At 39.6% G+C, this 27,776-nt stretch overlaps 2 protein-coding genes and 2 long non-coding RNA genes across 5 annotated transcripts; 3 read left to right on the top strand and 1 right to left on the bottom strand.

The window, feature by feature from the left end:
- Positions 1 to 624: 624 nt before the first annotated feature.
- LOC134077404 (UNC93-like protein MFSD11) lies at positions 625 to 19,688 on the bottom strand. Its single transcript, XM_062532990.1, has 13 exons — positions 18,991 to 19,688; positions 11,985 to 12,040; positions 10,692 to 10,799; positions 10,461 to 10,540; positions 9,829 to 9,925; positions 8,653 to 8,711; positions 8,306 to 8,450; positions 4,574 to 4,623; positions 3,982 to 4,047; positions 3,771 to 3,896; positions 2,520 to 2,694; positions 2,096 to 2,231; positions 625 to 1,527 (listed from the first exon to the last, which is right to left on the bottom strand). The coding sequence occupies exons 1-13, from the start codon at positions 19,078 to 19,080 to the stop codon at positions 1,378 to 1,380; spliced, it is 1,338 nt and encodes a 445-aa protein (XP_062388974.1). The 5' UTR covers positions 19,081 to 19,688; the 3' UTR covers positions 625 to 1,377.
- On the top strand, positions 15,194 to 17,275 carry LOC134077406 (uncharacterized). 2 transcript variants are annotated; one of them, XR_009938689.1, is made up of 4 exons: positions 15,194 to 15,698; positions 16,360 to 16,498; positions 16,588 to 17,098; positions 17,158 to 17,275. It is a non-coding gene; the product is annotated as an uncharacterized LOC134077406 (long non-coding RNA). The 2 variants fall into 2 exon arrangements; XR_009938688.1 differs by having other exon boundaries at positions 16,588 to 17,236.
- Positions 19,689 to 19,703: 15 nt separating the features above from the next.
- ubfd1 (ubiquitin family domain containing 1) lies at positions 19,704 to 23,001 on the top strand. The gene is made up of 7 exons (XM_062532991.1): positions 19,704 to 19,990; positions 20,875 to 21,156; positions 21,269 to 21,477; positions 21,592 to 21,657; positions 22,079 to 22,184; positions 22,290 to 22,372; positions 22,565 to 23,001. The coding sequence occupies exons 1-7, from the start codon at positions 19,975 to 19,977 to the stop codon at positions 22,673 to 22,675; spliced, it is 873 nt and encodes a 290-aa protein (XP_062388975.1). The 5' UTR covers positions 19,704 to 19,974; the 3' UTR covers positions 22,676 to 23,001.
- A 2,531-nt stretch (positions 23,002 to 25,532) lies between these two features.
- LOC134077403 (uncharacterized) lies at positions 25,533 to 27,773 on the top strand. The gene is made up of 6 exons (XR_009938687.1): positions 25,533 to 25,601; positions 26,325 to 26,516; positions 27,018 to 27,115; positions 27,260 to 27,288; positions 27,462 to 27,494; positions 27,667 to 27,773. It is a non-coding gene; the product is annotated as an uncharacterized LOC134077403 (long non-coding RNA).
- The last annotated feature ends 3 nt before the right edge of the window (positions 27,774 to 27,776 follow it).

Below are 27,776 nucleotides of genomic sequence, written 5' to 3'. Positions count from 1 at the left end.
AAAAGAATGCCTGTGCAACTCAGATGTCTTCTTAATTTATACCTTTTTCTATTTTTAAGGTGCATAATGGTGACTAAAGTCTCATCTTCATCAGAGTCCTTGAAGAGAATATGTTGTGAGAGGTGTGTGACTGCGTGTAGAAGATCCCATCAAGATGGGTTTGGAGTACATAGTAGAGTGACTATATTGACATTTTTTTTTATTGTATATGTATTTCATGGGGCCCAACATTTCTAGCAGTACCCCTTACTTCACACACTATTACACCTGGTTGTTGGGTATTCATAGATATTGGACATTTTGCAATGTCACCTGAGGCAAACACTCACCTCCACATGGTTATCAGTTAACAGTCTCTCCCTATGGCGAACCACCAAGATGGTTTCCATACAACTTTAATGCAAATTTATTTTTTTATCTAAAATAAGAATTCTTGACAGGAAGCATTTGACATGCATCAATCTTTTTATATGCATACAATTCGATTCGCTAGACTGGGTTGGATTAACTCTCAAATCTGTGCAATGAATTGGATTTTTGTTTTTTAATTATTATTGTGGCACACTACATTGATTTAGTGTGCCTAATTTGTTACATGCCAGTAAACCATACTATGAAGGAAAATTTAAAAATGAATGCTTTTATTTATGCATAATACAAAACATACAAAATTAATGAAAAAATTACATAATTAAAGAACACTTTAGAAATGTAAAACACTAACAATGGGCAGCTCTGATTCAGAATAAAAGTTAAGAATAGTCAAGTATAGTTTTTAAGAAATGTATGGAAAAATGGTTTGACATTTCTTGAGAAACTACACTTCTCTTAAAAGGTACACTAATTAATACAATAAAATAAAAGCAAATAGAATAAAAATGACACTCATGATATGACTATGCCCTTGGTGCATAGTTTCTTTGTTTTTATCACCTGACAAAAGCTATGGCTTCCAATCCTAATACGTTCTGTAGTGCATCTGTCTGTGTGCAGCATACAATCATGTTTCTGGCATAAAAACACAAAACAATCACAGTCAAATGAAATGATACTGTGACACAATAAGATAAATATCGATAGTTAAATTGTGCACAAGCGTACAGCCATTAGTAAGGTATGAATAAAACCCCTGAGAGTATGAAAGTATGAAAGCACAACAGGCTAATAAAAAAATTAAAAAAATAAAAAGACACAGACAGAGACACAATTAACGGTTCACAAATACCAAATGCTAGGCTGCTATATGATACTGCTATGTACAGTAAGGCTACTTTATTGAATTAGTGCAAGTGTTCTTTTAGTGTGACACAGACTCATATGACTTCATGTTCTGTATACTTTGGCAGTAGGTTGGATGGGCACTGGGGTTGATTGGTGCTAATATTCCTGCAGGTCCCCAGTGTTCTGCATCCTCTCCACCATGAAGAAGCAGAGTGTCCCAGTGAAGCCCAGCAACACCATGATCAGCAGCTGCCAGCTCAGCAGGAGATAGCCACTGTAGAAGAAGGCCACGGCAGCAAACACAGACTGGGGGTGGAGGACAAATGGAGTTAGTCAGAGAACCAACCTCCAGAACTCCAGTAGGGAGTTTTAATTATAAGGTTACGGTAATTGTATTTGTCTCCCAAGGAACTGTTTTATCAATCAAATATTTACCATTAATATGGTATTAATATAGTTTTGTTTCTTTTAACTTGCATTGAACACTGTCCTGCGGCTTATGCACAATGCGGCTAATACACAGGAAACTACAGTAAGACATTACAGAATACAGCAGAACGCAAGCGATAGTCTACATCATAGACACGCACGAAACACACAGGCACAAATATGGAACTGGTAAACCTGAAGTGAAAAAATATGATATTGCCTAGTCTTAGATGCATGCATCTATTTCCCCATATGTGAGCAGCTGTGTCTCACTCTGTTTCCTTGAAGAACCGAGGTTTCATAAAAACCGGACATTTTGTAACATTGTGTGAAATGAATCTGCCTCATGCGTTGTTAGACCGACTTTTAACACTTCATTTATTGACACATTGTGCAGATGTGCTTAGAATGCCACTAGGCTAAACAGTCGGCACATTTTATTTACCTGAATAAACTTGAAGATGGCAAAAGCAGGGGCGCTTTGCTCTGCATACACACGTCCAAGGATGCTGTACAGCTGAGTGTTGAAACAGCTGTCTCCCAAGCCCAGCAAGAAGCTACACAGCAGCGCAATGGACACACTGAAGAAAGCAGAAGCACACAAGTCTTAGTTGTACTGAGGAACATCTGAGGGCCCTTATAGATGTGTCCTATTTCATATTTCATATATTTCATATCATGTTTCATATTTAAAAAAGTATATATTTCTGGGCTTTTATGCCTTTAATGATAGGGACAGTGGAGAGTGACAGGAAGACAATGGGAGAGAGAGTAGGGGTGGGATCCGGAAAGGACCACGGGGCAGGTGCCCCATCCAGTTGCGCCAAAGCTGGGGCCATATGTTTCATATTTTAACGGTGACCAAATACCTGGGGGATAAATACGGTCGGTGCTGTGAGGTGGTTGAGAAGACCACCGGAGCATCGTCGGGGATGTTGAGGAAGATCAGGTAAAACGCAACGAAGTGCACGACCATCCCGAGGAAGACCACCGAGGTGCGTCTGAAGCGATTGTTCTTGCAGACCAAGCCGAACAGGCCTCCGCCTGAGGGACGAGAGAGCATCTTAAGAGCACTCAAAAGCAAAGAGGTGTGGAGAGCACTGCAGAGCACAGCAGAGCACTGAGCTGCAGTCATGCTGCTCATGGACATCCAGCATGGCAGTGAATTCGCTGTTTACTACAGTACGTGTTCATGTAGTTTGGGATGAGCCGGCATATTCATATGACATCACCATTGGCTACAGTTGTGGCTATTTCCCCCTAACTTGCATAAGCATGTTAAATATTTGCATGTAGTCCTTTGAATGACAGAAGCATGTCTGTGGAAATCTTGGTCTCAGAAAACCTTGCAGAATGTGTATATTCATATTCGGTCAACTGACAACAAGGAAACGTTACGGAGTGTCGGGAAAGTTCTCTTGACATCACAAATGACACAAGAAATCTAGAGAAAAATATAGAAACAGATTCAAAATTAGGATGTCAACCAATCACCTATCATTGGTCTGACTGGGTCTTCATTCATCTGTGGTATCAAAATGACAATCACTCTAGATCAATACACTACCACCACCGCATCTGACTCTTACTCAGATTATCTAATCATTGAATACTGTGTTCTCTTTACATCAGATGTAGCAAGTCCAATGAGTTCTAACTTCTAGTTAAAAAGTTCTAAATAAAGTTTTGACTAATCAGTCCACAGAGTATCCTCCCAACAGTCTTGGGGTCGTTAGACTCTTTCATGGGAAAAGTGAGGCCTACAGCTCTTTCTTAGTGGTCAGCTTAAGTGACCTCCTGGGTAAATTTAGTAGCCAAGCCACTCGTGGGAAGGTTGACCACTGTTCACCACCACCACAAGTTTTCACCATTTGTAAATAATGGCCTCCACCGTGGTTTGTTACCAATAGCTTTGTAATCCTTTCCAGACTGATAAGGTTCAATGACTTAGTGAGTTTTGCATCTGTCTAGATTTTTTCCTTTCAATAATGAAATAATAATGAAAAACAAATAATTAAGAGTAACCATAAAACAAATGATATATTCATTAATTTGTCATTAAACAAATTAACACTTTGCCTTTCTCCACAAGGAAAACTTGTGTTGGACTATTAACCTACCCACAATCTCTCCAACTCCAACCACTATGCCAGAGAGTCCAATCAGGCCTTTTGCTTGGTCTTCAAAGTGTGTGGTTGACCCGATGCATGTGCCATAAACACCACTGTAAAAGGAAAGCTCCAGACCTGCAACAAGGGCACACAGGCTATTCATGCATGTGGTGTGTGACATACTGAAAACATTTCAAATATATCAACGTGAGGCGCTTACCGCTGTAGGCCATGCAACAACTCAGGAGCAGTATGGTTTTACTGCCAAGGAGAGACAGAATTGTCCCTGTGAGGGGAGCACAGAGATTGAGGGCTACGATGTTTTAATGAATACATACAAAGCAACACTAAAGAGTTTTTTGAACCTTAAAATAATGTTTCCGAGATCATTTCAGTGGTTCATCAACTCATAACAGGGTGAACATCACTTCTGCATTAGCGTGGCAGCCTTCTATCGACTATAACCGCACTATGTAACTTTACTAGATCAGGTAGCGGATCTGGAGCTGTATTTCGATGGATTGAGACATAAGAAACTGCAAATTTGACTTGCTTCGATGTCGCAAAACATCATACAAAATTTCATTTAAATCATGCAATATCCTCTAGCTTGTCTGTGGACATTTCCTGGATAAACAAATAGCGTGCGTGCTACAGAGGAAAAGTGCTTTAGTGTTGCTTTAAAGTGATACAAATAACAGGCATTACTACAAAGATGGAAACCTGAGAATATATGTTTTAAATAACATACATGTTTCATTCAATATTACATCATATTATCTGTAATCAACTGTAAACTCGTAGTGACTCACTGAATTCTGACTTGGCCTCCTTCACAGCAGAGTTGGCTCTTTGCTTATATCTATAATGGACAAGACAGGATAGTAACTGAGAAAAAGAACTGAAAGTATGTACAAACAAATGGAGTCACTGGTTAGGATATCATTAACTGTACAGTGTATGCACACACTTTCTCTATTAACCTCTTTATTAACCAGTAATACTGTTCGTACAGTTTAGGATAGTAGTCTTTCCCAAAAACAAATGTGGGAGCAACTGGTGGCTGGTGACTGGCCACAGCATTTCCAAATTTAGTCACTTTAATCAAGTTGTTTTTCTCAAAGCTGATTCCATGACCTCATATAACCCAGTATCCCATAGGAATCTCATACAGAGAATGATTTATTAGCTTTGCTCACGGTACAGTTCAAAATGTATCCGCTGTCTAGTCAGGGGAATTGACTAGGCACTATTTTACAGTGAAGTCCTAAGCATCCATATAGTTGTGTGGTCAAAAGGAGATGGACATACTGTAGGTCAAATGAAATTAACCAGATCCACACACTTTACAGAATGACAGTGTTACAAAGCAATTGTGAATGCTACAGGGCTTGAGGCAGGGACAATTCTTGTGCCTGAAGTTATGGTTGGTACAGTATATGTAGCTCTTTATTTTGAAATCTCAGGCACTCTGTTTGAGTTCAGAACTTTAAATCTTGCTGCTGAGAGGGATGGCCGTATGTGGCTGGATATGCCTCCCCCTTGTGGTTTTTTGTCCCAGGATTGTTCCCCAGATTGACATGTATTAATTACGGGGCAGCCCCTGGCCCTGTGGCATTTAAGGAATCCATCCCTGACCTGGTAGTACGCGGATACACATTGAGTGGTAGCCTATATTGAAAGTTTGTAGCTTTTTGGCTGAAGCATCGACTGTTTCCATGACATATGAGCTTTGCTTCCACGGTTTGTTTATGTTCATTTAACTTCTGAGGGGGGTCTTGTCAGCCTGAAGACCCATCGTAAGTTCCCCATCAGTGGCCTTGCTGAGACCCCCCTGCAGGCCTGCCCCGACGCACACAGGATCCAGTCCAAAATGTCCCCGTGCTGCTCATCCTGGTTCCTCCACACAGTCAGTACCCCCTCGACGCCCTCTTCCGCCGAAGTCAACAACCTCCACCCTGGTCATCAGCAGCTCCGTGGTAAGAGACCTCTACATTCCCCTTCACCTTGCGGTCTCTCCAAGGTCTACTGCTTCCCTGGTGCCAATGTCTGTGACATCCATCACAAACTTTCAAGCATCCTCGCCTGCCACACCAAGGTGAACAATATCATTGTGCATGTGGGCACAAACGACATCAGAGCGAGGCAGTCAGAAGTCCTGAAGACAGACTGATGGGACACAGGAAAACAGGTGGTCATCTCTGGGCCTCTCCCTACCTACAGGAATGGTGCTGAGAGATGCTCCAGACTGTTCCATCTCCACACCTGGCTGAAACGCTACTGCACTTCCCTTAACAATCCCTTCCCTTCCCTTATGTCAACAACTTTGACTTGTTCTGGGAGAGGCCCAGTCTGCTGAAGCACCATGGTCTCCATCCAAACCGGCATGGAGCCAGGCTGCTCTCTGACATCATAACGACCACATTGAAGTATAGACCTCTGAAGTTCGCCTACAAAAAAGCAGCCTTCTTTGAGATCAGAAAAAAAAATCTGGCGATTTTTCTTATGGGAAAATAACATGGAGACTGTTAAATTCTTGTGGGGACGAAAAAGCCTTAAGACGTTTTCCTTAACACACTTTTGTCCTCTGCCTTCTTGTAGATACTGTGATCTGCAGTACGTGAAGCCAGTACACTTTAATTTTTGTAGTACTACTACTATTCTAGATTTATTTCTGCCCAAGGTATAGGGAAAAGCACATACATGTGTATGGTAAGTGCAGTTTAGATTGAATATTTTACATTTTCACAGTTTCATGGCTTTTTCAAGGACTTTTGTAAATATCCTTGAGTGCCTCAGACTCACTACAAAATTGAAATTGTGTTGGATCTCTAACTAAGCTGATGAGCACCAGAGGAGTACTTATCTTTCTACACCCAAGCAAACTAGTTTGCGGATCCTTTGTTTATTCTTGAATTCAATGGACGTCTCGAGACCTTTTGCTAATCACCAGGTGTGAAACATCAATGTGTGTAGAAATGGTATAGGGCTAGGCCTGTGAGGAACATCCCAGTCAAGGGGGGCGGGTTAATTAAAGAACAATAGAGTGGCCAGACCTGATGGAATCACTTGTATCATCATTGTAAGAAATAAAGCCTGTTTCCTGATTTTGACGGTTCCTGACCGACTTTCCAGATCACTTTGGTACTAAAAAATTACTAACACCCCAATGTTAAATTCCCATAGGCAGGCAGATTTGTATTTGTAAAGGCAAGTTATTTCATGGATCCAGGGTACTATGTATCCTGATAAAGTTTCCTTGGCCTTTAAAATAGCCTCTCATCATCACATGCTTCACCCTACCTAGAGATTGGTAAGGTTTTATTTCAGTTAGCCTAATAGCTGGTTTGATTTGCACTGAGAGATGATTATATGGAAAGTACCCCATGCTAATCGTGAGATATGCGGAGGAGTATTTGATGATGTGGAGCTATTTTAATTCCAACGGCCATGGGAACCTTATCAGGAAGCATAGTCCCTTCGATCCTTCAACTTCCTCAAAAAGGATAACGCTTCCTGTGTTATATGCCTTTATGGCTGTTATTAGCCTGAGAATTGCTGTGCTGCCCTATCTGTAATGCATGTGGAGTACTAACTGAGCCTTGGTTATATTGATTATTGTCAAGGTGTGTGTGTGTGTGTGTGTGTGTGTGTGTGTGTGTGTGTACACGCTGTTGCATGTGAGTGTATGTTCGGGTGCATGTGTGTGTGTTTGCATGCTTAATTTACATCTGTTACCTGCTAGCTGTGCCTTGTTAGCTGAAAGGAGAGCTATTGTGTGCCCCCCCATAAAAAGAGAAGTCCTTCTCTGATGGTGAACAAACTAGCGCCAGTGTATTCATGCTGTGTGAACTGTGCATAATGACTATTGACTTATTTCTCTCTCACTGGACAGCCCCCGTGGCTACCAGTGGTCCCAAGGTGGTGAAGTCCCTTCACTCTTCCTGCTCTAGCACACCGTACACTAGTACATTGACGTGTTCACATGTGGATACTATGAGCGCTTGTCTATATCCACCAGAGTTGGGATTTGCTGTGGGTTTTGTTTTCCCTTTTTTATATTATTATTTATTGGATGTTAATGAAAGATTGTTACATTTTTGGACTCACACCTCTGGTTTACTTCACGGTCAAAAACCAGTGTTGCATTGTAGAGCTTGACGTAGTTAAAGGGACACTTCACCGATTACCATTAAGCTTTATCTTTAGAAAATCAGTCACGTTTTTGAATGGTCATGCATCATTCCCTCAGGAGCAGTACAGATTTCAATGTTGGACTTCCTGCTTTCAATGATATGATTTTACATTATTGAAAGCAGGAAGTCCTATTCATGGGTTTCATTGAAATCCGTATTTCTCCCATCTCAAGGCAAACTGAGGGAATGATGCACAACCATTCAAAAACATGACTGGTTTTCTAAAGATACAAAGCTTAATGCAAATCGGTGAAGTGTCCCTTTAACCCCCTAATTATTAGGCCTAATTCGTGGAATACATCCCATGGTGAAAGTCTTCAGGTGGCGTAGTCGGTTACTCTCACTTACATCATGTGTTTGGACAGCAAGCTCTGACTCTCCTCCTCAGAGATGACCTCCTCAAGATGCTGGGGAGACCTCAAGGTCAGGAAGCACAGTGTGCCAATGATAGAGACCACCAGCAGCGATATGAACATGGTCCGTCTATTCTCATCTGGAAAAAACACCACATCATTTACAAGGGGTGCACAACACAAAAGATACTGAGACTGAAAAGCCGTTATTTTACATTAACACATTATTTTACATGAACAATTCTATCATATTTTACGTTGTTTTATCATGTGTATTTGAAAATGACAGCCCTGAAAGCATTCATAAGAAAAAATCATACTAAACCAAATGCTATATCTCACCTGTGATTTCATCTTTTCCTTTCCAGTCTAAATAAACATACAAATTTCCAAATATCATACTGAAAAAAGAAGATGAAAGAGAATTGTTTGAGTTACACAGACATTAAGACAAAAAGCTAAAACTGTTATGTTAACACTACAGTATATGCATTTCAACGTAGAAACATGATGGGCCCTGATTTAAATGATAGGGTAAAGTGCAAGGTCTAAAGTCTAACTAAGATAACTACAAAATCTTATCGCTCATTTAATACGTGCCAGGTCATTAAAGCAACGCTAAAGCATTTTTTTTCTAAAGCATTTTTTTTTGTTTATCCAGCAAATAACGATGTCCACAGTCAAGGTAGAGTATTATGCACGATTTTATTAAAGTATGATGTATTGCGACATGGAAGCAAGTCAAATTTGTAGGCTAGTTTCTTATCTCATTACATCGAACTACAGATCCGCAATCCGATCTGGTAAACGTACATAGTGCGGTTATAGCCAATAGAGGGCCACGAAGCGAAAGCAGAGGTGCCATTCACCCTGTTACGAATTGATAAACCACTGAAATGATTTTGGAAACATTATTTTAAGGTACAAAAAACTCCTCAGTGTTGCTTTAAGCACAAACATTTGTAGGACAGCTCAGTGCTTTCCCTGCCACATAATAGCTTTAGTTCATACACGAGACACTTTGACTGGCTTTGCACCTTGCACCTGATTTACATTTGTTAGAAAGGGAAGCTATTATGCAAACAGAAGCATCAACATCCCTTGCTATTTTTGAGACCAATGGATTTTTGGTTTCCATGGAGACCAGAGGTTAGCCTCTGTCATTGGTCAATCCCGCCGTATATTTCTATTGTGATAGGAAAGTGCAGAGGTAGACAGGAAACAAATGGGAGAGAGATGGTGTGCAATCAGGACATGACCGCAGGCCGGACTCGAACCTGGGTCCCCGTGGGTACTCAGACCTGTATATGGTATGAGCGCTGTAGCCTGCTGCGCCACAGTGCACCAAAATGTAGGTGTTTTTTAGACGGAGAGCGCCTTCCGTTCTCTGCCCAGCACCCTCCCGCCCCGCCAGTCATCTGAGAGACAACTGATGTTACTGGGTAATTACTGTATGCCAATGTCTTGTTGGTACACTAAAACATGGCAACTCCAGTTAATGTTTACCATCATCCATACCTGCACTGCAACAGCGCCCAGAACACTCCTGTGTTCCTATTTATGGTTGAGGCATCTGAGTTGTCAACCAAGAAGTGTCCTTGAGCAGTCCACAGCACTAAAAGAGGGGTTAATGAGGAGAGGAAAAATTACCATTCGTGACTATATAATAACTGTACTATGACTATTTCTTCAGATCTAACCCACTGTATATTTTTAGGAGATGGTACAGAGGGGCTGATCACAAATAATATTTAGAATTACTATATCACAATTGAGTTTTTGATGGGTTTTTTTTTTTCAAATACAAGTAGTCTATATTTCAGCCTGTTATTGTACAGTAAGGGTAAGGGGAATGGAATGTATAGTGTGGTTTTGTTCCTCAAAATAGCTGATTTTAGTAAGTTCTAGCAGCTATTCTGATAATGAAATGAAAATGGGTCATCACTTCAATGACACCATGCTGTAAGTCCCCACCCTGGTATTTGCTTTTCATGTTACCCATTAACAAGTTCCTTCTATTTAGGTCTGAATAGCCTATTGGCCAGACAGCTGTTTAACAATAAAACCATAAAAACACACAAGCTTTGGTTTTATTATGTACTATGCAACAATGTATTTGTTGTTTCTGAGTTCATTTTAAGTTAACTTACAAGCAGCTCCCAAGCCGATCAGCACTGATGTCACATACAAGGACCATGTGTATGGAGTGATGAACACTGCAATGTAACCGCTACATGGACATAAACATGAAGTGTTGTTGTTTTTTGGTTTGTTTTGATATCCAGTGGTTTTGATATCCATTTTAACATTTAAATTTATTCTACAGTATATTAAAAAGATTATTTTTTGAACAAATATTACATTTATGAAGATATATTTACCTGTAGAGTATACCACTTAAAAACATGGTCAACTGAGGTCCGGTGATGGCCACAACTGTAGGTGCCAGCAAATTGGAGAATGAAAAAACTCCATAAATTATACCCAAACTGTAAAAATGGAAGAAGAAGAAACTCTTTGTCACGTATCAGCTTTATCCGATGCCTTGCCATGTGTGACATAGATGATATTCTCAAGGGCAATCAGATGGACAGATGTAAACAGCAGTCAAGTCCATTCAATGCTGTAGCATCCATCATGGACACATATAATTTGGTCAACTTCTTCCCAGTTACTAAACCCTCACGTGGAAAGCCTGCTAATTCTGCTCTCCCAAAGTGAAACTCCTCTCTCTGAGACTTGACTGTGCTTTCAGAAACATATTCATCCTGACCACATTGATACAGAAATGGGGATGGGTTTTTGTTTATAGAGGTCACAGACAGATGAGTGTGCAACCTCCATAATGTAGCAGATGTCTTGGACTTGTTAGTGTAACAGTTTAACCTTTACTTTTGCAAGAGAAAATTCACAGTCGTACGCTGACTGTAAACTAAATATACTTTATATTGATAATGACAGACTGCTATTATATGATGGAATAAATATAATCCCATGCCATCATGTCTCACCACGTGATATAAAATAAAAGGCTCCAACGGATTTTTAGTCAACATAGGCCTTATCCAGCATTATCTACACAAACAGTATCTGGTGGCTCTGTGATAGCTTATCTACTTAGTTCCACTGCTCTCAGAATAAAACAACCAAACCACTCTTGTGTAATAATTTCTGAGGATAAACCCTTTTCTCGCCAACCTGTTATCCGTACCCCATGACAACAAGAAGTGAAAGAAGACATTGCACAGAAAAGGGAAGATAATTCTGTGGTTAAGACATTTACAGCAGTTTTCCTCAAACTGCGCAAATTGGGCTTCAAAGGTGCTATTTGGAAATGGCCGAGGAGCAGGAACAGAATGCAAAGAAACAACTGTTTGGAATGTTGAAAACGCCTATGTGTTGTCCTGATATCCACTGTTAGCATGCAAACCAGTGCCTGGCCAGCTCTCCTGAAATACCACATTGTACCAGTTGAGGCCACTGTATGTAATACAATGGTACAATGGCAACTCATATACCCCCTATTTGCTCATCACAAATGTCCAACTTTTCATCTATTGAGCTAGATAGCGCACACACCTAGCCAGGTCATGAACAGCACTGAACAATTGGACTTCAGCTACACAGATGTCATGCCATAAAGCCAAAAATATCATGTGATATTGGGTCTTTACCTGTGGTAGCCACTTCCAGCAAATGTGTCATTTTGAATGCTCTTCAGAACAGTTTGCTGATATGGGGGAGGGAAAGGGAGAGAAGGAATTAGAGGGAAATTAGAGGGAAACTCTCATTTTTCTCTTAATGTCAAACTCACTGTCTGCTTTCATCAGGTTATTCCATATTCAATGCAAATCAGACTTTGTAGACTTCATTCAACAGAATATTTTAGACAATAAATATAAAGAAATTATAATAACATCAACAAAATACTGTGGTACCCTTTACATGTGTTTCACGCCTTAGAGTCAATAACTGCCAACAAATGCTTTCTGATGCTCTGAAAGACTTAATGTAAAAAGGGTGCCTTGAAGGTCTGCCTTCAACAGACTGCATATTTCAGCTCTTTCCAGAGATGTTCAATGAAATTCAGGTCTGGATAGAATTAAAGGCGACTTCAGAATAGTCCACTGTTTGTTTATTCAACACATTCTTGGATGTTTTAGCATCCTGTTGGAGCACTCATGACCTGAGACTGAGCTTTTACACGGGATGTAAGTTTCACTCAAGGATGAGTTCTACTGTTGAGATTTGATTGTGATCTGCACAGATTCAAGGCAAAGCAGCACCAAAAACACAACCAAGCCACCTCCATTTGTCAAAATAGGCATAGTGTTACCTTCATTTATTTGTCTGTGAAAATAGAGCTAATGTGACTTGTCAAAAAGGTCCCGTTTCATCTCATCTGTCCAAAGAACATTTCTCCAAGAAGCACTGTGACCTATGCCTTCTAACCCATTTCAGTCTTTTTGTGTTTTTCTTTCAACAGTGGAGTCCTCCAAAGAGCCCACTGTTGTTTAAGAACTGAGCAATGGTATGATCAGACACTGATATACCATGATCTTTGAGTTCACCTGGGAAGTTTTCTTTGGCTGTTTGTCTTTCTATATTTTGCACTATCCTTCTGTTTCCTCTTTCAGCCACATTGTGAGGTTGGCTATAGTTCCATGCACCTTTAACTGAGTTAATAATGTGTGCTACTGTATAATCGGAGCATCAGGCTGCATGAAGCCTTAATGTTTAACATGCTTGTCTATAATTTTCACTGTTAACACCTTCCGTTAATTTCTCCAAGCTCCAATTGATCCAAGCTCATGTTTGTATCAAATAGTATACTAATCAAGGCAACAGCTAGTTTGAGACATCACTATAATCCAATAATTTACCATTGTTTTTAGGGCCATTTTAGAAAATCTTTGTAAAATAAAGAACAAATGATCTCCTTCCAAGCTGTATTCTACACATGCCATGCTTGGGCATAACTTACAGCTTTGACAAAGTAAGTAATTAAGCAGTCTTTCAATAATATGTAATGGTACCAACAAATTCAGCCAAGACTGCATTGTCAGTGACTGATGAAGTGCATGGTTATAATATATTATAAGTGCATTTAAAAACATAAAACGCTAATCTTACAAAGACAACTTCATTGTTTTCTAATAAAGATGGTATATCTCAGCTCTATTTTCCTGAGTCAAGGCTGCCACATGGTGGAAGTACAGAAAAGCACATTTTAACTTCTAATTCTACTTCTGACAGATAGGAGTACACTAAGAGCAGGCGTGCATGGATACAATATGGGTGCAGTTACTGTCACCTAGTGGTTTTCTTGTGTGATTCCAGGATTTCATCCTAATGTTTGGTGCCCTATGGCCAGTGACCCACTACATTCGGAGTAATTTTCTCCACAAGCATGATTGTTAAGTCTTCTGTCTGTGTCTCTATCAATGACTTCCGCTGTTACACTAAAGAGCCACAATGGGCCATTATTCGGAAGTCCAAGTAAGTTCGACAAGGGCCCTTTTCTGACCCCCTGGCAATAACTATCCTTAATCATACACGGTATGCTCATGGGATTGCTGTCTGTGAAGGGAAGTTCATAGATGACATCCGACTGAACACCACGGGATGCCCAGACAGTGGGCTTGCCCCATGAAGTCATTGGTTTGGACAGGGCCAATCCTAATGGTGGGCAAATACTATGCTGACTTTGTTTGGTAATATTGTGACAGTATTGTGATGGAGTCATTGATGATACTGTATTGTGGTGTTGTGGTGAAGCATCATTGGTGAAAATTGTTCATGCTAATTCCCTGGTAATAATTCTTGATTAACTGCATATGGACATTGACTTTAATTCACCAGGACAAAGATCAACCTGTAGGAGTGTAATAATGGATTTAGGCAGAATCATTCTGCCATTGAGAAATACTTCCTACTGTGCTGACAATCAATATGTGACTCCTTAAGCTATAACAAAAAAATGAAATTAAATCCACCCTTGAAATGGTGACATTAGGCTACAACTTTTTCAGTTGCCACCTTTATGACTAAACTAGGTTATGCAGGGCCTGATAGTGCCAACTATGACCTGGATACAGAACAAAGGTCATGAAAGTAACCTGTTTTATTGCCAGGGAGGCCTGCTCTTCAAAGTCAGTTTTCTCTTCAGATATTCATATCAGGCTATATTCCAGTTCACATCACATGGTCTCGATAAAACCATTTGCAGTCAGTTCAGTTCAGTATCAGTTCATAACACACCAGTTCAGTAGAACACAAATAACCTTTGAATAGATCACTTACAGCTTTGAATCCTAACGTCAGTTTTCCTCCAATCAAATGATAACATTTAGCCTACTTAATGTGTTGCTGATAGGCTATAGCCTCTATTGTCCAATTAATCTTTGCGAAGCATTGGACTAAATGATGTGTAGGCTGCATACAGGAGGCAGCTATTCAAAGGGAGTACTCGCTCACAACGAATAGCCTTGTGATTCAATTTAACAGAATAAGATTAGATCAAATCTTAAAAGAAATGCATTCAATTCCAACCGAAAGTTTACAAATGTGTAGCCAATTATATGATCGCCCAGCCCAGGCCTGTGCAGAAGTCTCGAAGCCAGGCTATATCGCAATGTCGTATGACAATACATCAGTGACGAAAATTGAATTGGATTGATGTAGCCTAATGGAAGTGAATCCTATCCAATTTTCCAACTGTACAGTTAGGCTACTTTAACACAGTGATCAGACCAGACGCATAGGGCAATCAGCAATGCGTCGACTTAATACCAACAGAGCAGCGTGACATGTAAATGTTCCAGTCATTCGTCTTGCTGTATCGAGCAAATTCAAAACACGAGATGCGCCTGACCCATAGACTGTATATATAGACCTGGACAGTGTGTCGTCCGTTGGAATTGAAGCAACCGCTAGTCCAGAGCCCCCTGGTGGCTGGCTGCAGTACAATTCGTAGCTCCGCCCATCCCCATGTATTTCAATGGCCAAGTAGCCAACTTTCCGTGTCACTTTTCTCATCTAAAACTAATTTTATATTTACAACATGTTATTCGAAAAAATAGTTTTCAATGTGCTTCAATACACACCATTTTTCTTTTCTCTGTGAAATTATTTTTTTTAAAGTTATTTTAACAAATCTAAAAAGGGCGTTGATTGACAGTGCGTGACCGCTGCGTCAGCCGCTTGCAGCCGTTCAGTCCGTGGAGTAGCTGTAGGCTCGGCTGTGGTGGTGTTCGTTCGTCAGGCAACTTATCATATTTGTTTTATTTGCTGTTATTACACTTTATACATTGACAGTCATGTCGTGCTGTGCTGTTGGTTGTACTAACGGGCCATCCCAGAGAAGCTCTGTGCAGTTTTTTTTTTCGGTAAGTGAATATTAACTTAATATTAGCTTGCTAACTTACAGTATGCAGGCTATGAAGGCTTCTAGGGATCGCTTAGCCGTTTACTTTAGCAAGGTAATTTAATTTTACAGTCATCTGTGTCAGACATCCTTAAAAGGATTAGGTACAAGAATGGTTGTAGCTGCTAGTTATTAGTATATCAATGTGTCTGATTGTGCCAGGAATAGCGGTCCAGTTAGCTGACGTTAGGTTAGCTGCTACCGGGTAGCTAGCTACATTACGTTACCAGGTATTTATCTTAGCCTTGTTGTCAGTTTAGCTGCTCGTTTATTTAACAATGTTGTGATAGTTCTTAGACGAAGCCGTGTACGTGGTGTATTGCAAACTTTAACATGAATAGTTCTTGGTTATATTTAATGAGATTAAATATGTTAACACTATGTAATGACCCTATGGTTATGACAGCCGTTTTTCCGATGAAGGCTGTCTAACTTAGCTAGCCAACTCAAAGCATGGCATTACAGCCCCAGTCATCAGCAGCCCGGAGGCATTATGAGTTAAATGTTTTTGGCCTTTGTATACAGAATGGCAGGCATATGTACTGTAATGGTTGTAATAAATACACTATGCCCCTTCACAACCGCTTGACATATGAATGTTTTTTTTTAATTTTTTTTTACAGTTTTCCTTTAGGTGTGCAGCATGCAGACAGACTGAGACGATGGCTGGTGAACATAAGACGACAAGACTGGGAGCCCAGCAAGTCATCTCATCTCTGTAGTCTTCATTTTGAATACCATGAATTCACCATTGATACCTATGTAAGCCAATCATTTTCCTGAACAACACTGTGTGGTGATGTAAATTCCAACTCAACCCATTTCATGAATACCCAATTCATTATGTTAAGGGGAATCATCTGACTTGCACTGCAGTACCAACTGTGTTCTCCTTTCCTGACCACCTGGTGAAGAGACCTGCTAGTAGAAAGGCAAGTGGTTATTTTCTTATCCTTTCTTTGTCAAGTGCTGCAAATGAGAAGGAATGTGAAATGGTGGCTGCTAATACATCAGATCAAAATGTGGCTTGTCAGTAGTGAGCAGTTACATTTTTGTGTCACCCAAGACATTAAAACGAAAGAATGATGTCATGGTTGAGATTGTGGAGAAATATTAAAAGAGGATGAGAAAGTAAGACGTGTAAAGTAAGTTTCATGGCATAACACAAACTTAGAACGTTTTTTATGTGTTGTCTGTAATGCTATACAACTGTAATACCTCCTGGAAGTTTTGATTTTATTTATGTTTTTTCACATGGCGGTGGTGGTGCAGGAAGGGGGTATTTTGTCTTCCGCCTCCCTCCTGCACCACCACCACCATCACCAGAGCTGAAGGTCCACGCCACCATCACCAGAGCTGAAGGTCCACACCACCATCGCCATAGCTGAAGGTCTACACCACCACCATCACCAGAGCTGAAGGTCCACGCCACCATCGCCAGAGCTGAAGGTCTACAACGCTGCTGCCACCAGAGCTGAAATCTCTCTAAGTTAATGACTAACCCCCCCCTCACCCCTTGGCAAACACAATAAAACATGGTCATTTGTGGATATTTTGTATCATCATTATTTTTGCTTAATGTAGGCTTACCAACCATTTAAAACTGTTTACTGGTAATTTGAACTTGTTCATGTTATATCATGTTAAATTCTATAACCATGACCCATATATAATGTGAACATGTCAACGTTTGAATAACAATGGTTTTGATAGCAAGTAAACATTACGTTTTTCATTTTTATTGTCAGTTTCCAATGCACACAGAGTCCAGCAACCTTTACAATGAGGGCAAATGAGAATAGTTTAAGTTTGAGTTCAGGGATATACTGCAAGTTTAAAATATGATACAATATGTTCATGATCATGAACATAACAAGTGTCCTACACTATTCATGCAATCTACACCTTTCAATATCACGCTCGACATGTCTGAGGTTGTTCCTGTCAAAGTGGATGAGATGGACGTCCGGGGACTGGAGAAAGGACATGGGAAATGCCACCTACAAGTTAGAAAAGGCAAAGTTTTATAGCTGATCCTTTACTGTTAACACATACTGGTAAGCATATTAAGCATGCAAAACTAGCAGTAACGTTATTCGTTTGTTTTTCAATGCGGACATTTCATTACTCTGCCAATGGGCACGACAACAGGCAGGCTGTGTTTTAAAATTAACTAGCAGCTACGCCAAACACATAGATTCACTCTCCATGTTGAGGTGGCATATTAAAACAGCCTTTTGATAACGGCAAAACAAAATAGGCTGAGCCAAACATAACATTGTCAGCGTCTGTGTGCTAACGTTAGTCTTAACTTAACCAACTAGCTATCGCTACTAACGTTAGCTTCTATGCTAACGTAAACGGTAGCAGCTAGCAGCTAGCTGCTAATGTCTGATGTGCTTGGCTAGGCTTTTGAGCTGACAACGTTAATATAGCCTACGTTATTTAAATGAAGTTATTAGCTAGTAAACTGGTGGCTACAATATAAAATATAAGCTGTGTATTTCACTAACAGACAAGAGGTTTGTGTTACATACTTTACACTTACCAGAGAAAGTTCACCAACGTAAACCTAGACACACGAACGAACTGTCAACGATACCGTAGCTAGCTTCTCAGCCAGCGCGTCGACGCGGTGCGGTGAGGGGCGTGATTCACTCGTTGTGTGGGCGTGTCTGCTCCGACATCCTCATCACTGCGCATGCGTCCAATCCTACTGCGCAAGCGTACTTCAGACTGGCTGCAAGATGGCGTCGCCTCGGTTGCTTCAATTCCATAGAACACTGCTGAATGCAGCCACACTGTCCAGTTCTATATATACAGTCTATGGCCTGACCCAGTAACCATTGGCAAGCATTCATAGACTAGCCTAACTCCAAATACACAAACTGAAGTGAAGTAGCCTACTACCATATAATCCCACTGACTAAAAGTCTTATAATGACTTCATCAGTGCGAGGTCATACTCAATAATCCAATGATCAGGAGCGACACAAACTTTCCCTGACTCACTCTGTTTTGTTCAAGCTGCAGCCTTTAAAGCGCGTAAGGTAATATCATCTGATCATGAAGAAGCGGTCATCTACTAAAATAACACAACGTTAACGTTATATAACTAGCCTACAAAACAGAAGAAGCAAATCTGTTTAAATTCAGATCAATAAAGGTCATCCGTTTAGATCACATGTGAATTCAGACAGCGACAGCTGTAGCTTTTATCGAAGTTATATATATTCATAAAGTTCATAACTTACTTCGATGTTCCCAAGTGTTGTAAAAGCGGTAAAAATAAAAAGAAATCCTATTCCAAGAACGACCACATTAAATGTCCTGCGGTCTGCCATTGTAAAAACATTCAGGACCAAAATGTGCTATGTGATTAAAAATTAGTCCTTCACATTCCGAGTGTCCCATAAAAAAATAGCTATTGATGTCGAAGTTAAGGCAAAAGTTTCGAAACAACTACGGAGATAAGTATTCGTTTCCAGATCCGATTCCACATCTGAGTTTCCAGCGGTGCCCGTAATTTGGTGAAGTTCTTGGAAAACACACACGTTGACCACAAAATTGAATGTTTCTCGTGACCCACTCAGACTAGATGTTTTTGGTTAAATGTCATCAGCACCATGTGATAAGTACACACTACACAGCACTGGCTGTGGTGGTGAAAAGCTTATTTTCAATAACGTTGTGTTGGGTAACTTTAGCTAAACTCATAGGTTAACGTTATTAACGTAAACGTAATTCGAAGTTAGCGATGATTGGTTTGGACCAACATAGTGGAATTCTGGATAGGCCTACTCAACGAGCGGAAAACAGAATGGCTTAATATCGTTACGATTAAACTACCTAAAGTTAAAAGTCAGATTAAAGTTACTATAACCTGTTAGCTAACGAGCTAGTAAGTTAGCATTAGTTTGCAAAAGTAAATAAACTTGACTTTTACGCTTGGGTAGCCTACGTTTGCGCAATGCTACCGTTGACGGAGCCTGGATCCGCTATCCAATCCAAACGTGACGAATTTGTATCAGTAATATTTTCTGAATTATTTCAGAAACCCTCCAAACAAACAGACCAAAGTAAAGTTGTGATAATGACAGGTGATGATGCTTGACTACACCAGCTAGCTACTTCATACGAATTGCCTGTACACGTTTGGGGAATTTAGAAACGCCTAATTTGTACGGAGACCCTTTAGTCCAATTGGTTATAGCACGTTCTTGTTGTACACAATCATCATGGCGGCGCAGGATGGTGGGTATTTGGAAACTGTACCTTGTTATGTGTTATTTTGACTTCGTTTGAGGTGTATCGTAAGCATATATGTATTCAATTACACAAAGTACTATATGTAATTGTTAATATGGAGGCAAATTCAACTTGTCAATCTGTTTTGAGCACGAAACCACATATTTATTGGTTAACATCTAGAACATACCATACCCCGCGCTAGCTGGCAAGCTTGGTAGTCAGTGTTAGCATGAAAGCTAATTTATTGCTGCTGTCCTAGCTAGCGCTTTCGGTTTTGTTGTTACGCCAGTCATATACTACAGGTCAGTTGGATTTAGCAAACTATACAAAAGGAACAAATTAAGTAATTGTTTGACCCTGCCTGTCTTGTGCCGTGACTTACTTTCACTGACCGGGCAGGTAGCTAACGGTACTGTTGACTATCAGAATGACAGTTTAGGGGTTAGCTAACTTGTAATCGTTAGCTAGTGTTCTCCATATGATGACCACAGTGTAAATACTTGCCATGTCGTTCTTAAGTCAATAACGTTACTGTAGTACCGAAGTAATATATATCCATATCTACCTGGAATGTCTTAGCCAAGCTGTACAAACGTGTCTGCATCATACTTGGCAGTGTTTCTGTGTCTTCTTTGAAGTAAGGGAATGTTCTTTTTGAAAACCAACTGACTTGAAGGCTTTGCATATCTTTACATATCTCATCTTCAAAAGAGGTTGGGGTGAAATATATAGGATTTAGTAAATGATTTAAACGATTTCAGTAGCAATCAACATGACTTGGCATTTATTTTCCAGTGTCATCAGGTAACTGCAGACAGCCCTACCTGACAGATGAGAATCTGCGATACTACAGTAAAGCCCCATTCTTTCCCTTCTATTCCTCACAGAAAGTGAAGGTGTAGTCATGGAAGCAGAAGTCAGTCTCAAGGACCCAGACATCTGTTGTCAGGATGATGGCAAAGGGGATGAAGCAGGGACTGAACAAGCGTCTCAGACAGATGGAGATAACTCTTCTGCTCAGGTCCCCGATGTTAGTAATGGAGATGACTCTGACGAGGGTAAAGAAATGGTAGAACTTAAAATTATTTGGAACAAGAACAAATATGACCTTAAAATCCCTCTGGATGGAACTGGAGCCAAACTCAAAGAGAAGATTCATACTTTGACTGGTAAGTATATTTGTATGTGCATACACAGTCTCTTAATTTAATATAGATTTGCCTTAGTGAGCAAAATAAACCAGATGTTTATTTGTCAAACCCTTCATTTGATATATTTTAGGTCTTCCACCTGCTATGCAGAAAGTGATGTACAAGGGGCTGCTACCAGAAGATAAGACGCTACGTGAAATCAAAGTAACAAACGGTGCTAAAATAATGGTGGTTGGCTCAACTATAAATGATGTCCTAGCTGTAAATACGCCGAAAGAGGTTATTCAGCAAGAAGTGAAAGCTGAAGAGAATAAGAAAGAGCCTTTATGTCGACAAAAAGTAAGTCGTGCTCAGGTTTAGATTCAGCCCATTCTTTATTATTTTTCCTGTTGGATGGAAAATTAAGTTTTTCTTGAAGTGACATTTTTGTCCACATTTCTTATTCTGTTTCAGCAACATAGAAAAGTGCTGGATAAAGGCAAACCTGATGATATTATGCCATCTGTGAAGGGAGTGAAGGTATGTGAGCATGATCAATTGCTTTAGGGTCAGTCATGTTTAGTAGTTGCTCTTTGCCATATCTGTTGTCAAGGGCAATTCCTTGTTGCTCTGTTGCTGGGTTCATCCTCATGTAATCCTAATTACTTCTCTCTCAATTCTATAAATGAAATGTTCACGAATGACCCTCAGCATTGACTTCAGCTTACTTCTGATCCTGGCCCTGACCCTTACAGCTGCTGTCGATCGTTCAAAGTGTAGATGAACATTACGTTGTGTAGAACCAATATTTCATTCCTGGAGTTTTTTTCCACATTTGCGTCTGCTTGAACCATCCTCTATTCTGTGTTCGTGCAAGGAGAGCCAGTGGAAGGGGCCTTTCTGAAAGGCTCCCTTGTTGTCCCACTAATGACCAGCGAGTGATGTCTCATTTGTTAAATAGGAGCGTTTACCAACGGTGCCTTTATCCGGAATGTACAACAAGTCCGGAGGCAAAGTGCGGCTCACGTTCAAACTGGAGCAGGATCAGCTCTGGATCGGAACGAAGGGTGATGCTGTGCTATCATGACAAACAGTCTTACATCTCAGTGCCATCATTGTCAACAGTCAGTTCAAATGCTTTTCTGACTTCTCTCTATTGTGTTGTTTTACAGAACGAACAGAGAAAGTTCCCATGGGTTCTATTAAAAATGTGGTGACTGAACAAATTGAAGGCCACGATGATTATCACATGATGGTATGTCATATTTTTTGTTGAAGTACCGCTGTAGTTCATGATGTCCATCATTTAATAGTGAATATATTTATATTTCAAATAAATTGGTGTACCTTACATTATGTGTGAATGAGGACATTATATGTATTTTACATATACACACTGCACTTTACATGTTATACTTTACATTTTTGTTCCTTGCTTGTTTACCAGGCGTTTCAGCTGGGTCCAACAGAAGCGTCTCAATACTGGGTCTACTGGGTGCCTGCACAGTTTGTTGATGCAATCAAAGACACAGTCCTAGGAAAGTGGCAGTATTTTTAATGTGCCTCCTCAACTGACACTGAAGAACTGGGATCCAGAACAAAACTGAGAAATCAGAACTGGAGACTATAACATGTCCTGAAGAACTTTAATTTTTGATGCATTCAAGAAAAAGAAAAAAGCAAACTGAAGGATTGCTGGTGGACAAAATCTTCTTCGGGTTTTAACTGCACTAAGTGACAGCAACCATTTAAAAAAAAGAGAGAGAGAAACCCAAGGAAATTCAAGAAACAATTGTACAAATTGTACAATTGTACATTTCTCCCAGATATCCTGAAATGAATAAAAGTTATTTAAGGAAAACACAACAATGCACAAGGACATAATCAATCTTGTATTTTCTTTTTGTGCAACAACCCAAGCAAGCTTGCCAAAGTTGACCGCCGTTTACAATACCCTCTGCTAAAGGTTCAGCTTTTCCTGTAATGTAGAATGTGTACATGTAAAGACTCCCTGCTTACTATCATATTTGATATCAAGTCAGTTTGACTTATCTGCATCAGTCATTTAACTTTATCTTAACAGTTGTTAGTCACTGAAATATATGAGTAACATACTCTTACAAAAGTGTCTTGATTATCCCATTTCATTTTCACTGTTTCACTCGGATTTCACCATACAAAGATTTATTTAGTTCTTCATGTTTCACTTGCCTAAATGTCTTATTTTAAGTCTAAGGTGCTCCTAAAATGAGTGAAAAAGAAGACCACTTTGTGTTTTGCTTTTGCACATAGAATTGCATTGCCTACATAGTTGTGAGCTGTTTTTAGTTGATCAAGTGCCTCAGCATCAGTTCTCCATGCCATGCTTGTTGTGTGTTAAGGGATAGGGTATGACCCCCCCAGCACAAATATGGGGAAACCCAATGTCGGGGGTGGTTAGAGTGCACTTGTGCTGCACTGGAAAATGCACTTCAGTACTAACATGCAATTGTTGGGGGTCAAAAACAAGGTTGGATATGACCTGAGAGATGTTTTTATATTCCGCCATTTTATGATTACCCCTGCATAATATCCCCATATAGTTGACAACTTCTGACAATGTCTGCTCTTAAACTAGATTTCCTGTTGCAAGTTAATTTTGCCAGAAGTGTAGGTAACCTGTCAGATTTGAAATGTTAAATTATTTAATTCAAGCAAGATGTTTGCCCTTAATGCTAGATTTAAATGACTGATTAGGTTGATTTAATTCCTTTTCATCTTAGAATTTGGCAATCCAGCCTAAATAGATGACTGATGAGTGTTCACAATCATTTATGTGAAAAAGCATTTGGTGGAATTATACATTTCTAATTTTAAAAGTCCAGATTGTTATTCATGACACTGCAGTTACTACTACAGCAAAATCAAATGAACATTCAAAATGTGAGAAGTCCAATGATTGTATCACCACTCTGCAGTCCATCTATCTGCTTTAAATATGGCTGTTGTATGCGATTTCCCAAAGATTGAGTCATGCTAATGGTAGTGGGCTGAATCTCAATGTCCCCCTCACAAACTCACAGACTTTGATGTGTAACTGCTAAATTCACTGTGAAATTGTGAAATGCAGAGCTCTCTCATACCCTTTCTGTGCCCTTTCTGCAAATCAGCATTTATGCAGACGTTACCAATTCATAGCGGGGTGAAGTAAAACCGTGTTATCCAAACGGGAGTGTTATGAAAAGTCATCAGTAAACAGCTGCCATGAAACCGAAAATTGGAAAAATGTATGCAACACTTTTTTTTATGTGAATTTAAATATGTCGCAGGTCCTGTCCATTTCCTTTTATTAGCTTTTTGAACCCATAAAGCCTCTTAAATTCAATCACGTATCAATGGATGTTAGTTGACCCTCTCTGAGAATTCAGGGCTCAAGGCCTCAGTAGGGACAATGAGATTCACCCATGGTCTCCTTGCCTTTAAAGATACTCATAGAAAATATTTATGCTAGAGAACTTGTCACATTGTAGCTAATTCATCTCAGTGGTCTTCATGTTGGCTTCCCTAAAATTTTAGCTTAACGTTTTTATCTTGCAGTGCAGTCATAAGCACAAAGCTCAGATGATTGAGTGGCCCTGTCACGTGTTAAACAGCTATTGTTTGCTATACTGGTTCATTGTTACGGTATTTGTTTTGAGCATTCTTTCCATGTCCTTTTCTTTTCGAAGGATCAGTCTGTGATGTAGACGGAATGCCCACATATTGTGAAGCCACAGGGCATAACTGGTCAGGTAACCATGGCCACAATCTCTGGAGTAGCCTACTTCTCAAAGATACTTAAATACCTTACTAGGCCTACTTTCAACTGTCTCTGGTCCTTCTCATCAGACCATTGCACACCTAGATCATAATCTAATCTGATCTATTCAGAATTAGATTAAATGTAATTAAATGTACTTAAAAACTGGAATCTGTAATGGAGGATCAAATGTAATGAGCCTGTACATGTGCACTTTATTCTACACATTCTGGTTTGAGAGGTAGTAATTTGCGTCATTTGAATTTTCAGACATGTCACCGCCCTGTGGCTGCATGTGTGACAGTCAAGTGAGGACAGGGTTCACTGAGCCATAACCACCACGTCATAACAATATCATCTCAACCAGGGCATTCCTGTGAACGTGCAGTTTTAACAAATGATATCATGACACACCCGTTTCCTTTAACAATGTACATTTGTATGTTATGATTCAGACACGGGATAGGCCTATTGGATTAGAAATTATGTAAAATGCTGTCATTATGTCATACAGTTAATGTGAAAGGTAAACTTGTGTCCTCAAATATTTTGGAGTTGCATTTTTAAGGTACTGTAGGGTCCAAGTGTTTGGAGTCCAAGTACGTTGACCAATGTAGCTGAGCCATTGAAAGTCAAAGGGAAAGGAACATGCCATCTTCCACGGCCACCCTTCAACCTCACTGACTCCTTTGGGAGCACTGAAAAGGTAAAAGGCGGAGTCCTCAGTAGCATCTCATAACACTCCCTAGAATGTTCCCTAGAGATTCTTTGTAAATGAAACCCACTGATTGCAAATGATAGTTTTCCTACAGTATCTTAGTAGTCTAAACATATTTCCATAGGTGTTCATTCTAGCAACGGTAACCTAACTTTAACCTCTATTGTGGAATTTGACTGACAAATGATACCTCCTGATGATAGTAGTTTGTGTAGTTCAAACACATCCCCCTGGGCTATAGTGCTTAGAAAAGATGAGCAAAAGAACATTTGACAGCAGCTTAGATAACTTTCTCTTGTATCTTGTATGACTGCGGGATTGTAACAAATTAATATCTGTTTATCTTGTGGTATGTTGAATCTAGCACCTTAGGGTATTGCAGTCATTATTTAGCGCACAGCAAAAACCACAATCCTCTTAAAGCATGTCAGTATTCACTTGGTAACTTTTTTAAGTAATGAAGATAAAAAAAAAAAAAACGTGTAAAAGGCACATCTTGCCCTGTTCGACAAAAGTCAGAATGGACCTTCATCTTGTTTGTCAATGCCTAAGTATTGGTTCTGTTTATAGAGTGAAGGTGTTCGTACATTAGCGTCATTCTGACTTCTATGGGGAAGGTTTCATTTTGTCCATGAAAGCATATTCCCACCCATGGGAGCGTGGAATATTTTGATGACTTCTGCTCCACTCCTCTGGCATCTCATGTCATAGGTTATGAAGAACTGGTTGGACAGGTGGCTTGGACTGGCCATCGTGGCCCACACCCACACAGGTGGTTTCTGCCATGCTAAGGTGGATAGTGCATTTTCCCACCCACACACCTTTAAAAAGAACTTCATCCTGTTTTGTGTCACTTGATCCTTGAGACTCCGAGGTGCCAAGAGTAATATAATTAACTGCAAGGTAAGCCTCTTAAGCCACCTTTTTGTTTCTTGTTTCTTGTTCTAGATAGTGACTATTAAGTATATGTAATGTGCTGACACAAATATTCCCAATATTAAACATTGCACAAATATTGTCAATATTTTCAAATATATATGTTTTTATAATAATGGAAACATGCAACCATTCATCAGAAGATCGATCTCTCAGAACTTTGTTGATTTTTTTCATGCTGAAAGAGCATTATTTCAGAGGGACTATTATATGATATTATAAAGGCAAAAAAAAATTCTTAATGAAAAAGAAGTACTATACTATGCAAGTCATTTAATCATGTGGGCTGAAAATTACTGTATATATGCCAGTTTACAGAGTATTTCATTTGGCATTCAGATCATCTGTCCTAATTGATATCCTGTCACATTTCACAAAAATATTTTCCAACTTCTATAGTTACAGTATTATTGACTTCAATGCTTTGCAGTGAATGTAATGCACTGTTTTTTATATATTACCTGGTAGATTGTGTGGAGGTGATTCCTGGGGGAATCACTGGCATTGTGTCACAATGAGACACAAACAAAAGTACGCTCTCTTCGCTTTCGCAATCTTGGGATTAGGTAGGCATCATTTTGTTTTTTAACAGAATTCACATTTTTGTTTAATGCAATAATATGGTGAAAAACTACATAAAAGCTACTATTAGCTGATATTGTAAATATATCAAATGTGTTTTCCTTATGGTTCATTTGCCTTTCTTTAAGGTTTGTGTCACACTGCATCTGCCCAGGAGGTAATCTTAAGTGAACTCACTTCATATGTTTATGGTGAACACAGTCCAGATTATGAACCGGGCCCATAATACTACAATCCCATGTTTTAATTCACATTTCAAGTGTTGTATAATTCATATAATTCATAATGTGGTTGAATAAGTTTGACAACTTGTCATTTCCCGTTTCACAGTGCAGGAACAGTTCAAACCCAGATCAACCCCAGGTTTGTTTCAGTGTCTGATATTTCTATATTAATTAGGGAATGGATACCTTCACATGGATTATGAGTCATTTCAAACATTCATCAACTACTTAACAGAGCTGTAGGACAAAGGAGATGCATAAATGTTCTGAAAGGGCAGTTGATGCTAATTACAAATATTTTTGTATTTTAGAGAGAACCTGAGGAGGACAGGAATGGTAAGAACAATTTTGTGCAGACTACTATTTTAGCTACTGTTTGTATTGTACAATTCTTAATATCAGAATGACCTTACCACTGCTT

The sequence above is a fragment of the Sardina pilchardus genome, chromosome 3 (assembly GCF_963854185.1).
Source record: "Sardina pilchardus chromosome 3, fSarPil1.1, whole genome shotgun sequence".
Taxonomy (NCBI): Eukaryota; Metazoa; Chordata; class Actinopteri; order Clupeiformes; family Clupeidae; genus Sardina; species Sardina pilchardus.
This window is presented reverse-complemented; position numbering and strand designations above follow the sequence as displayed.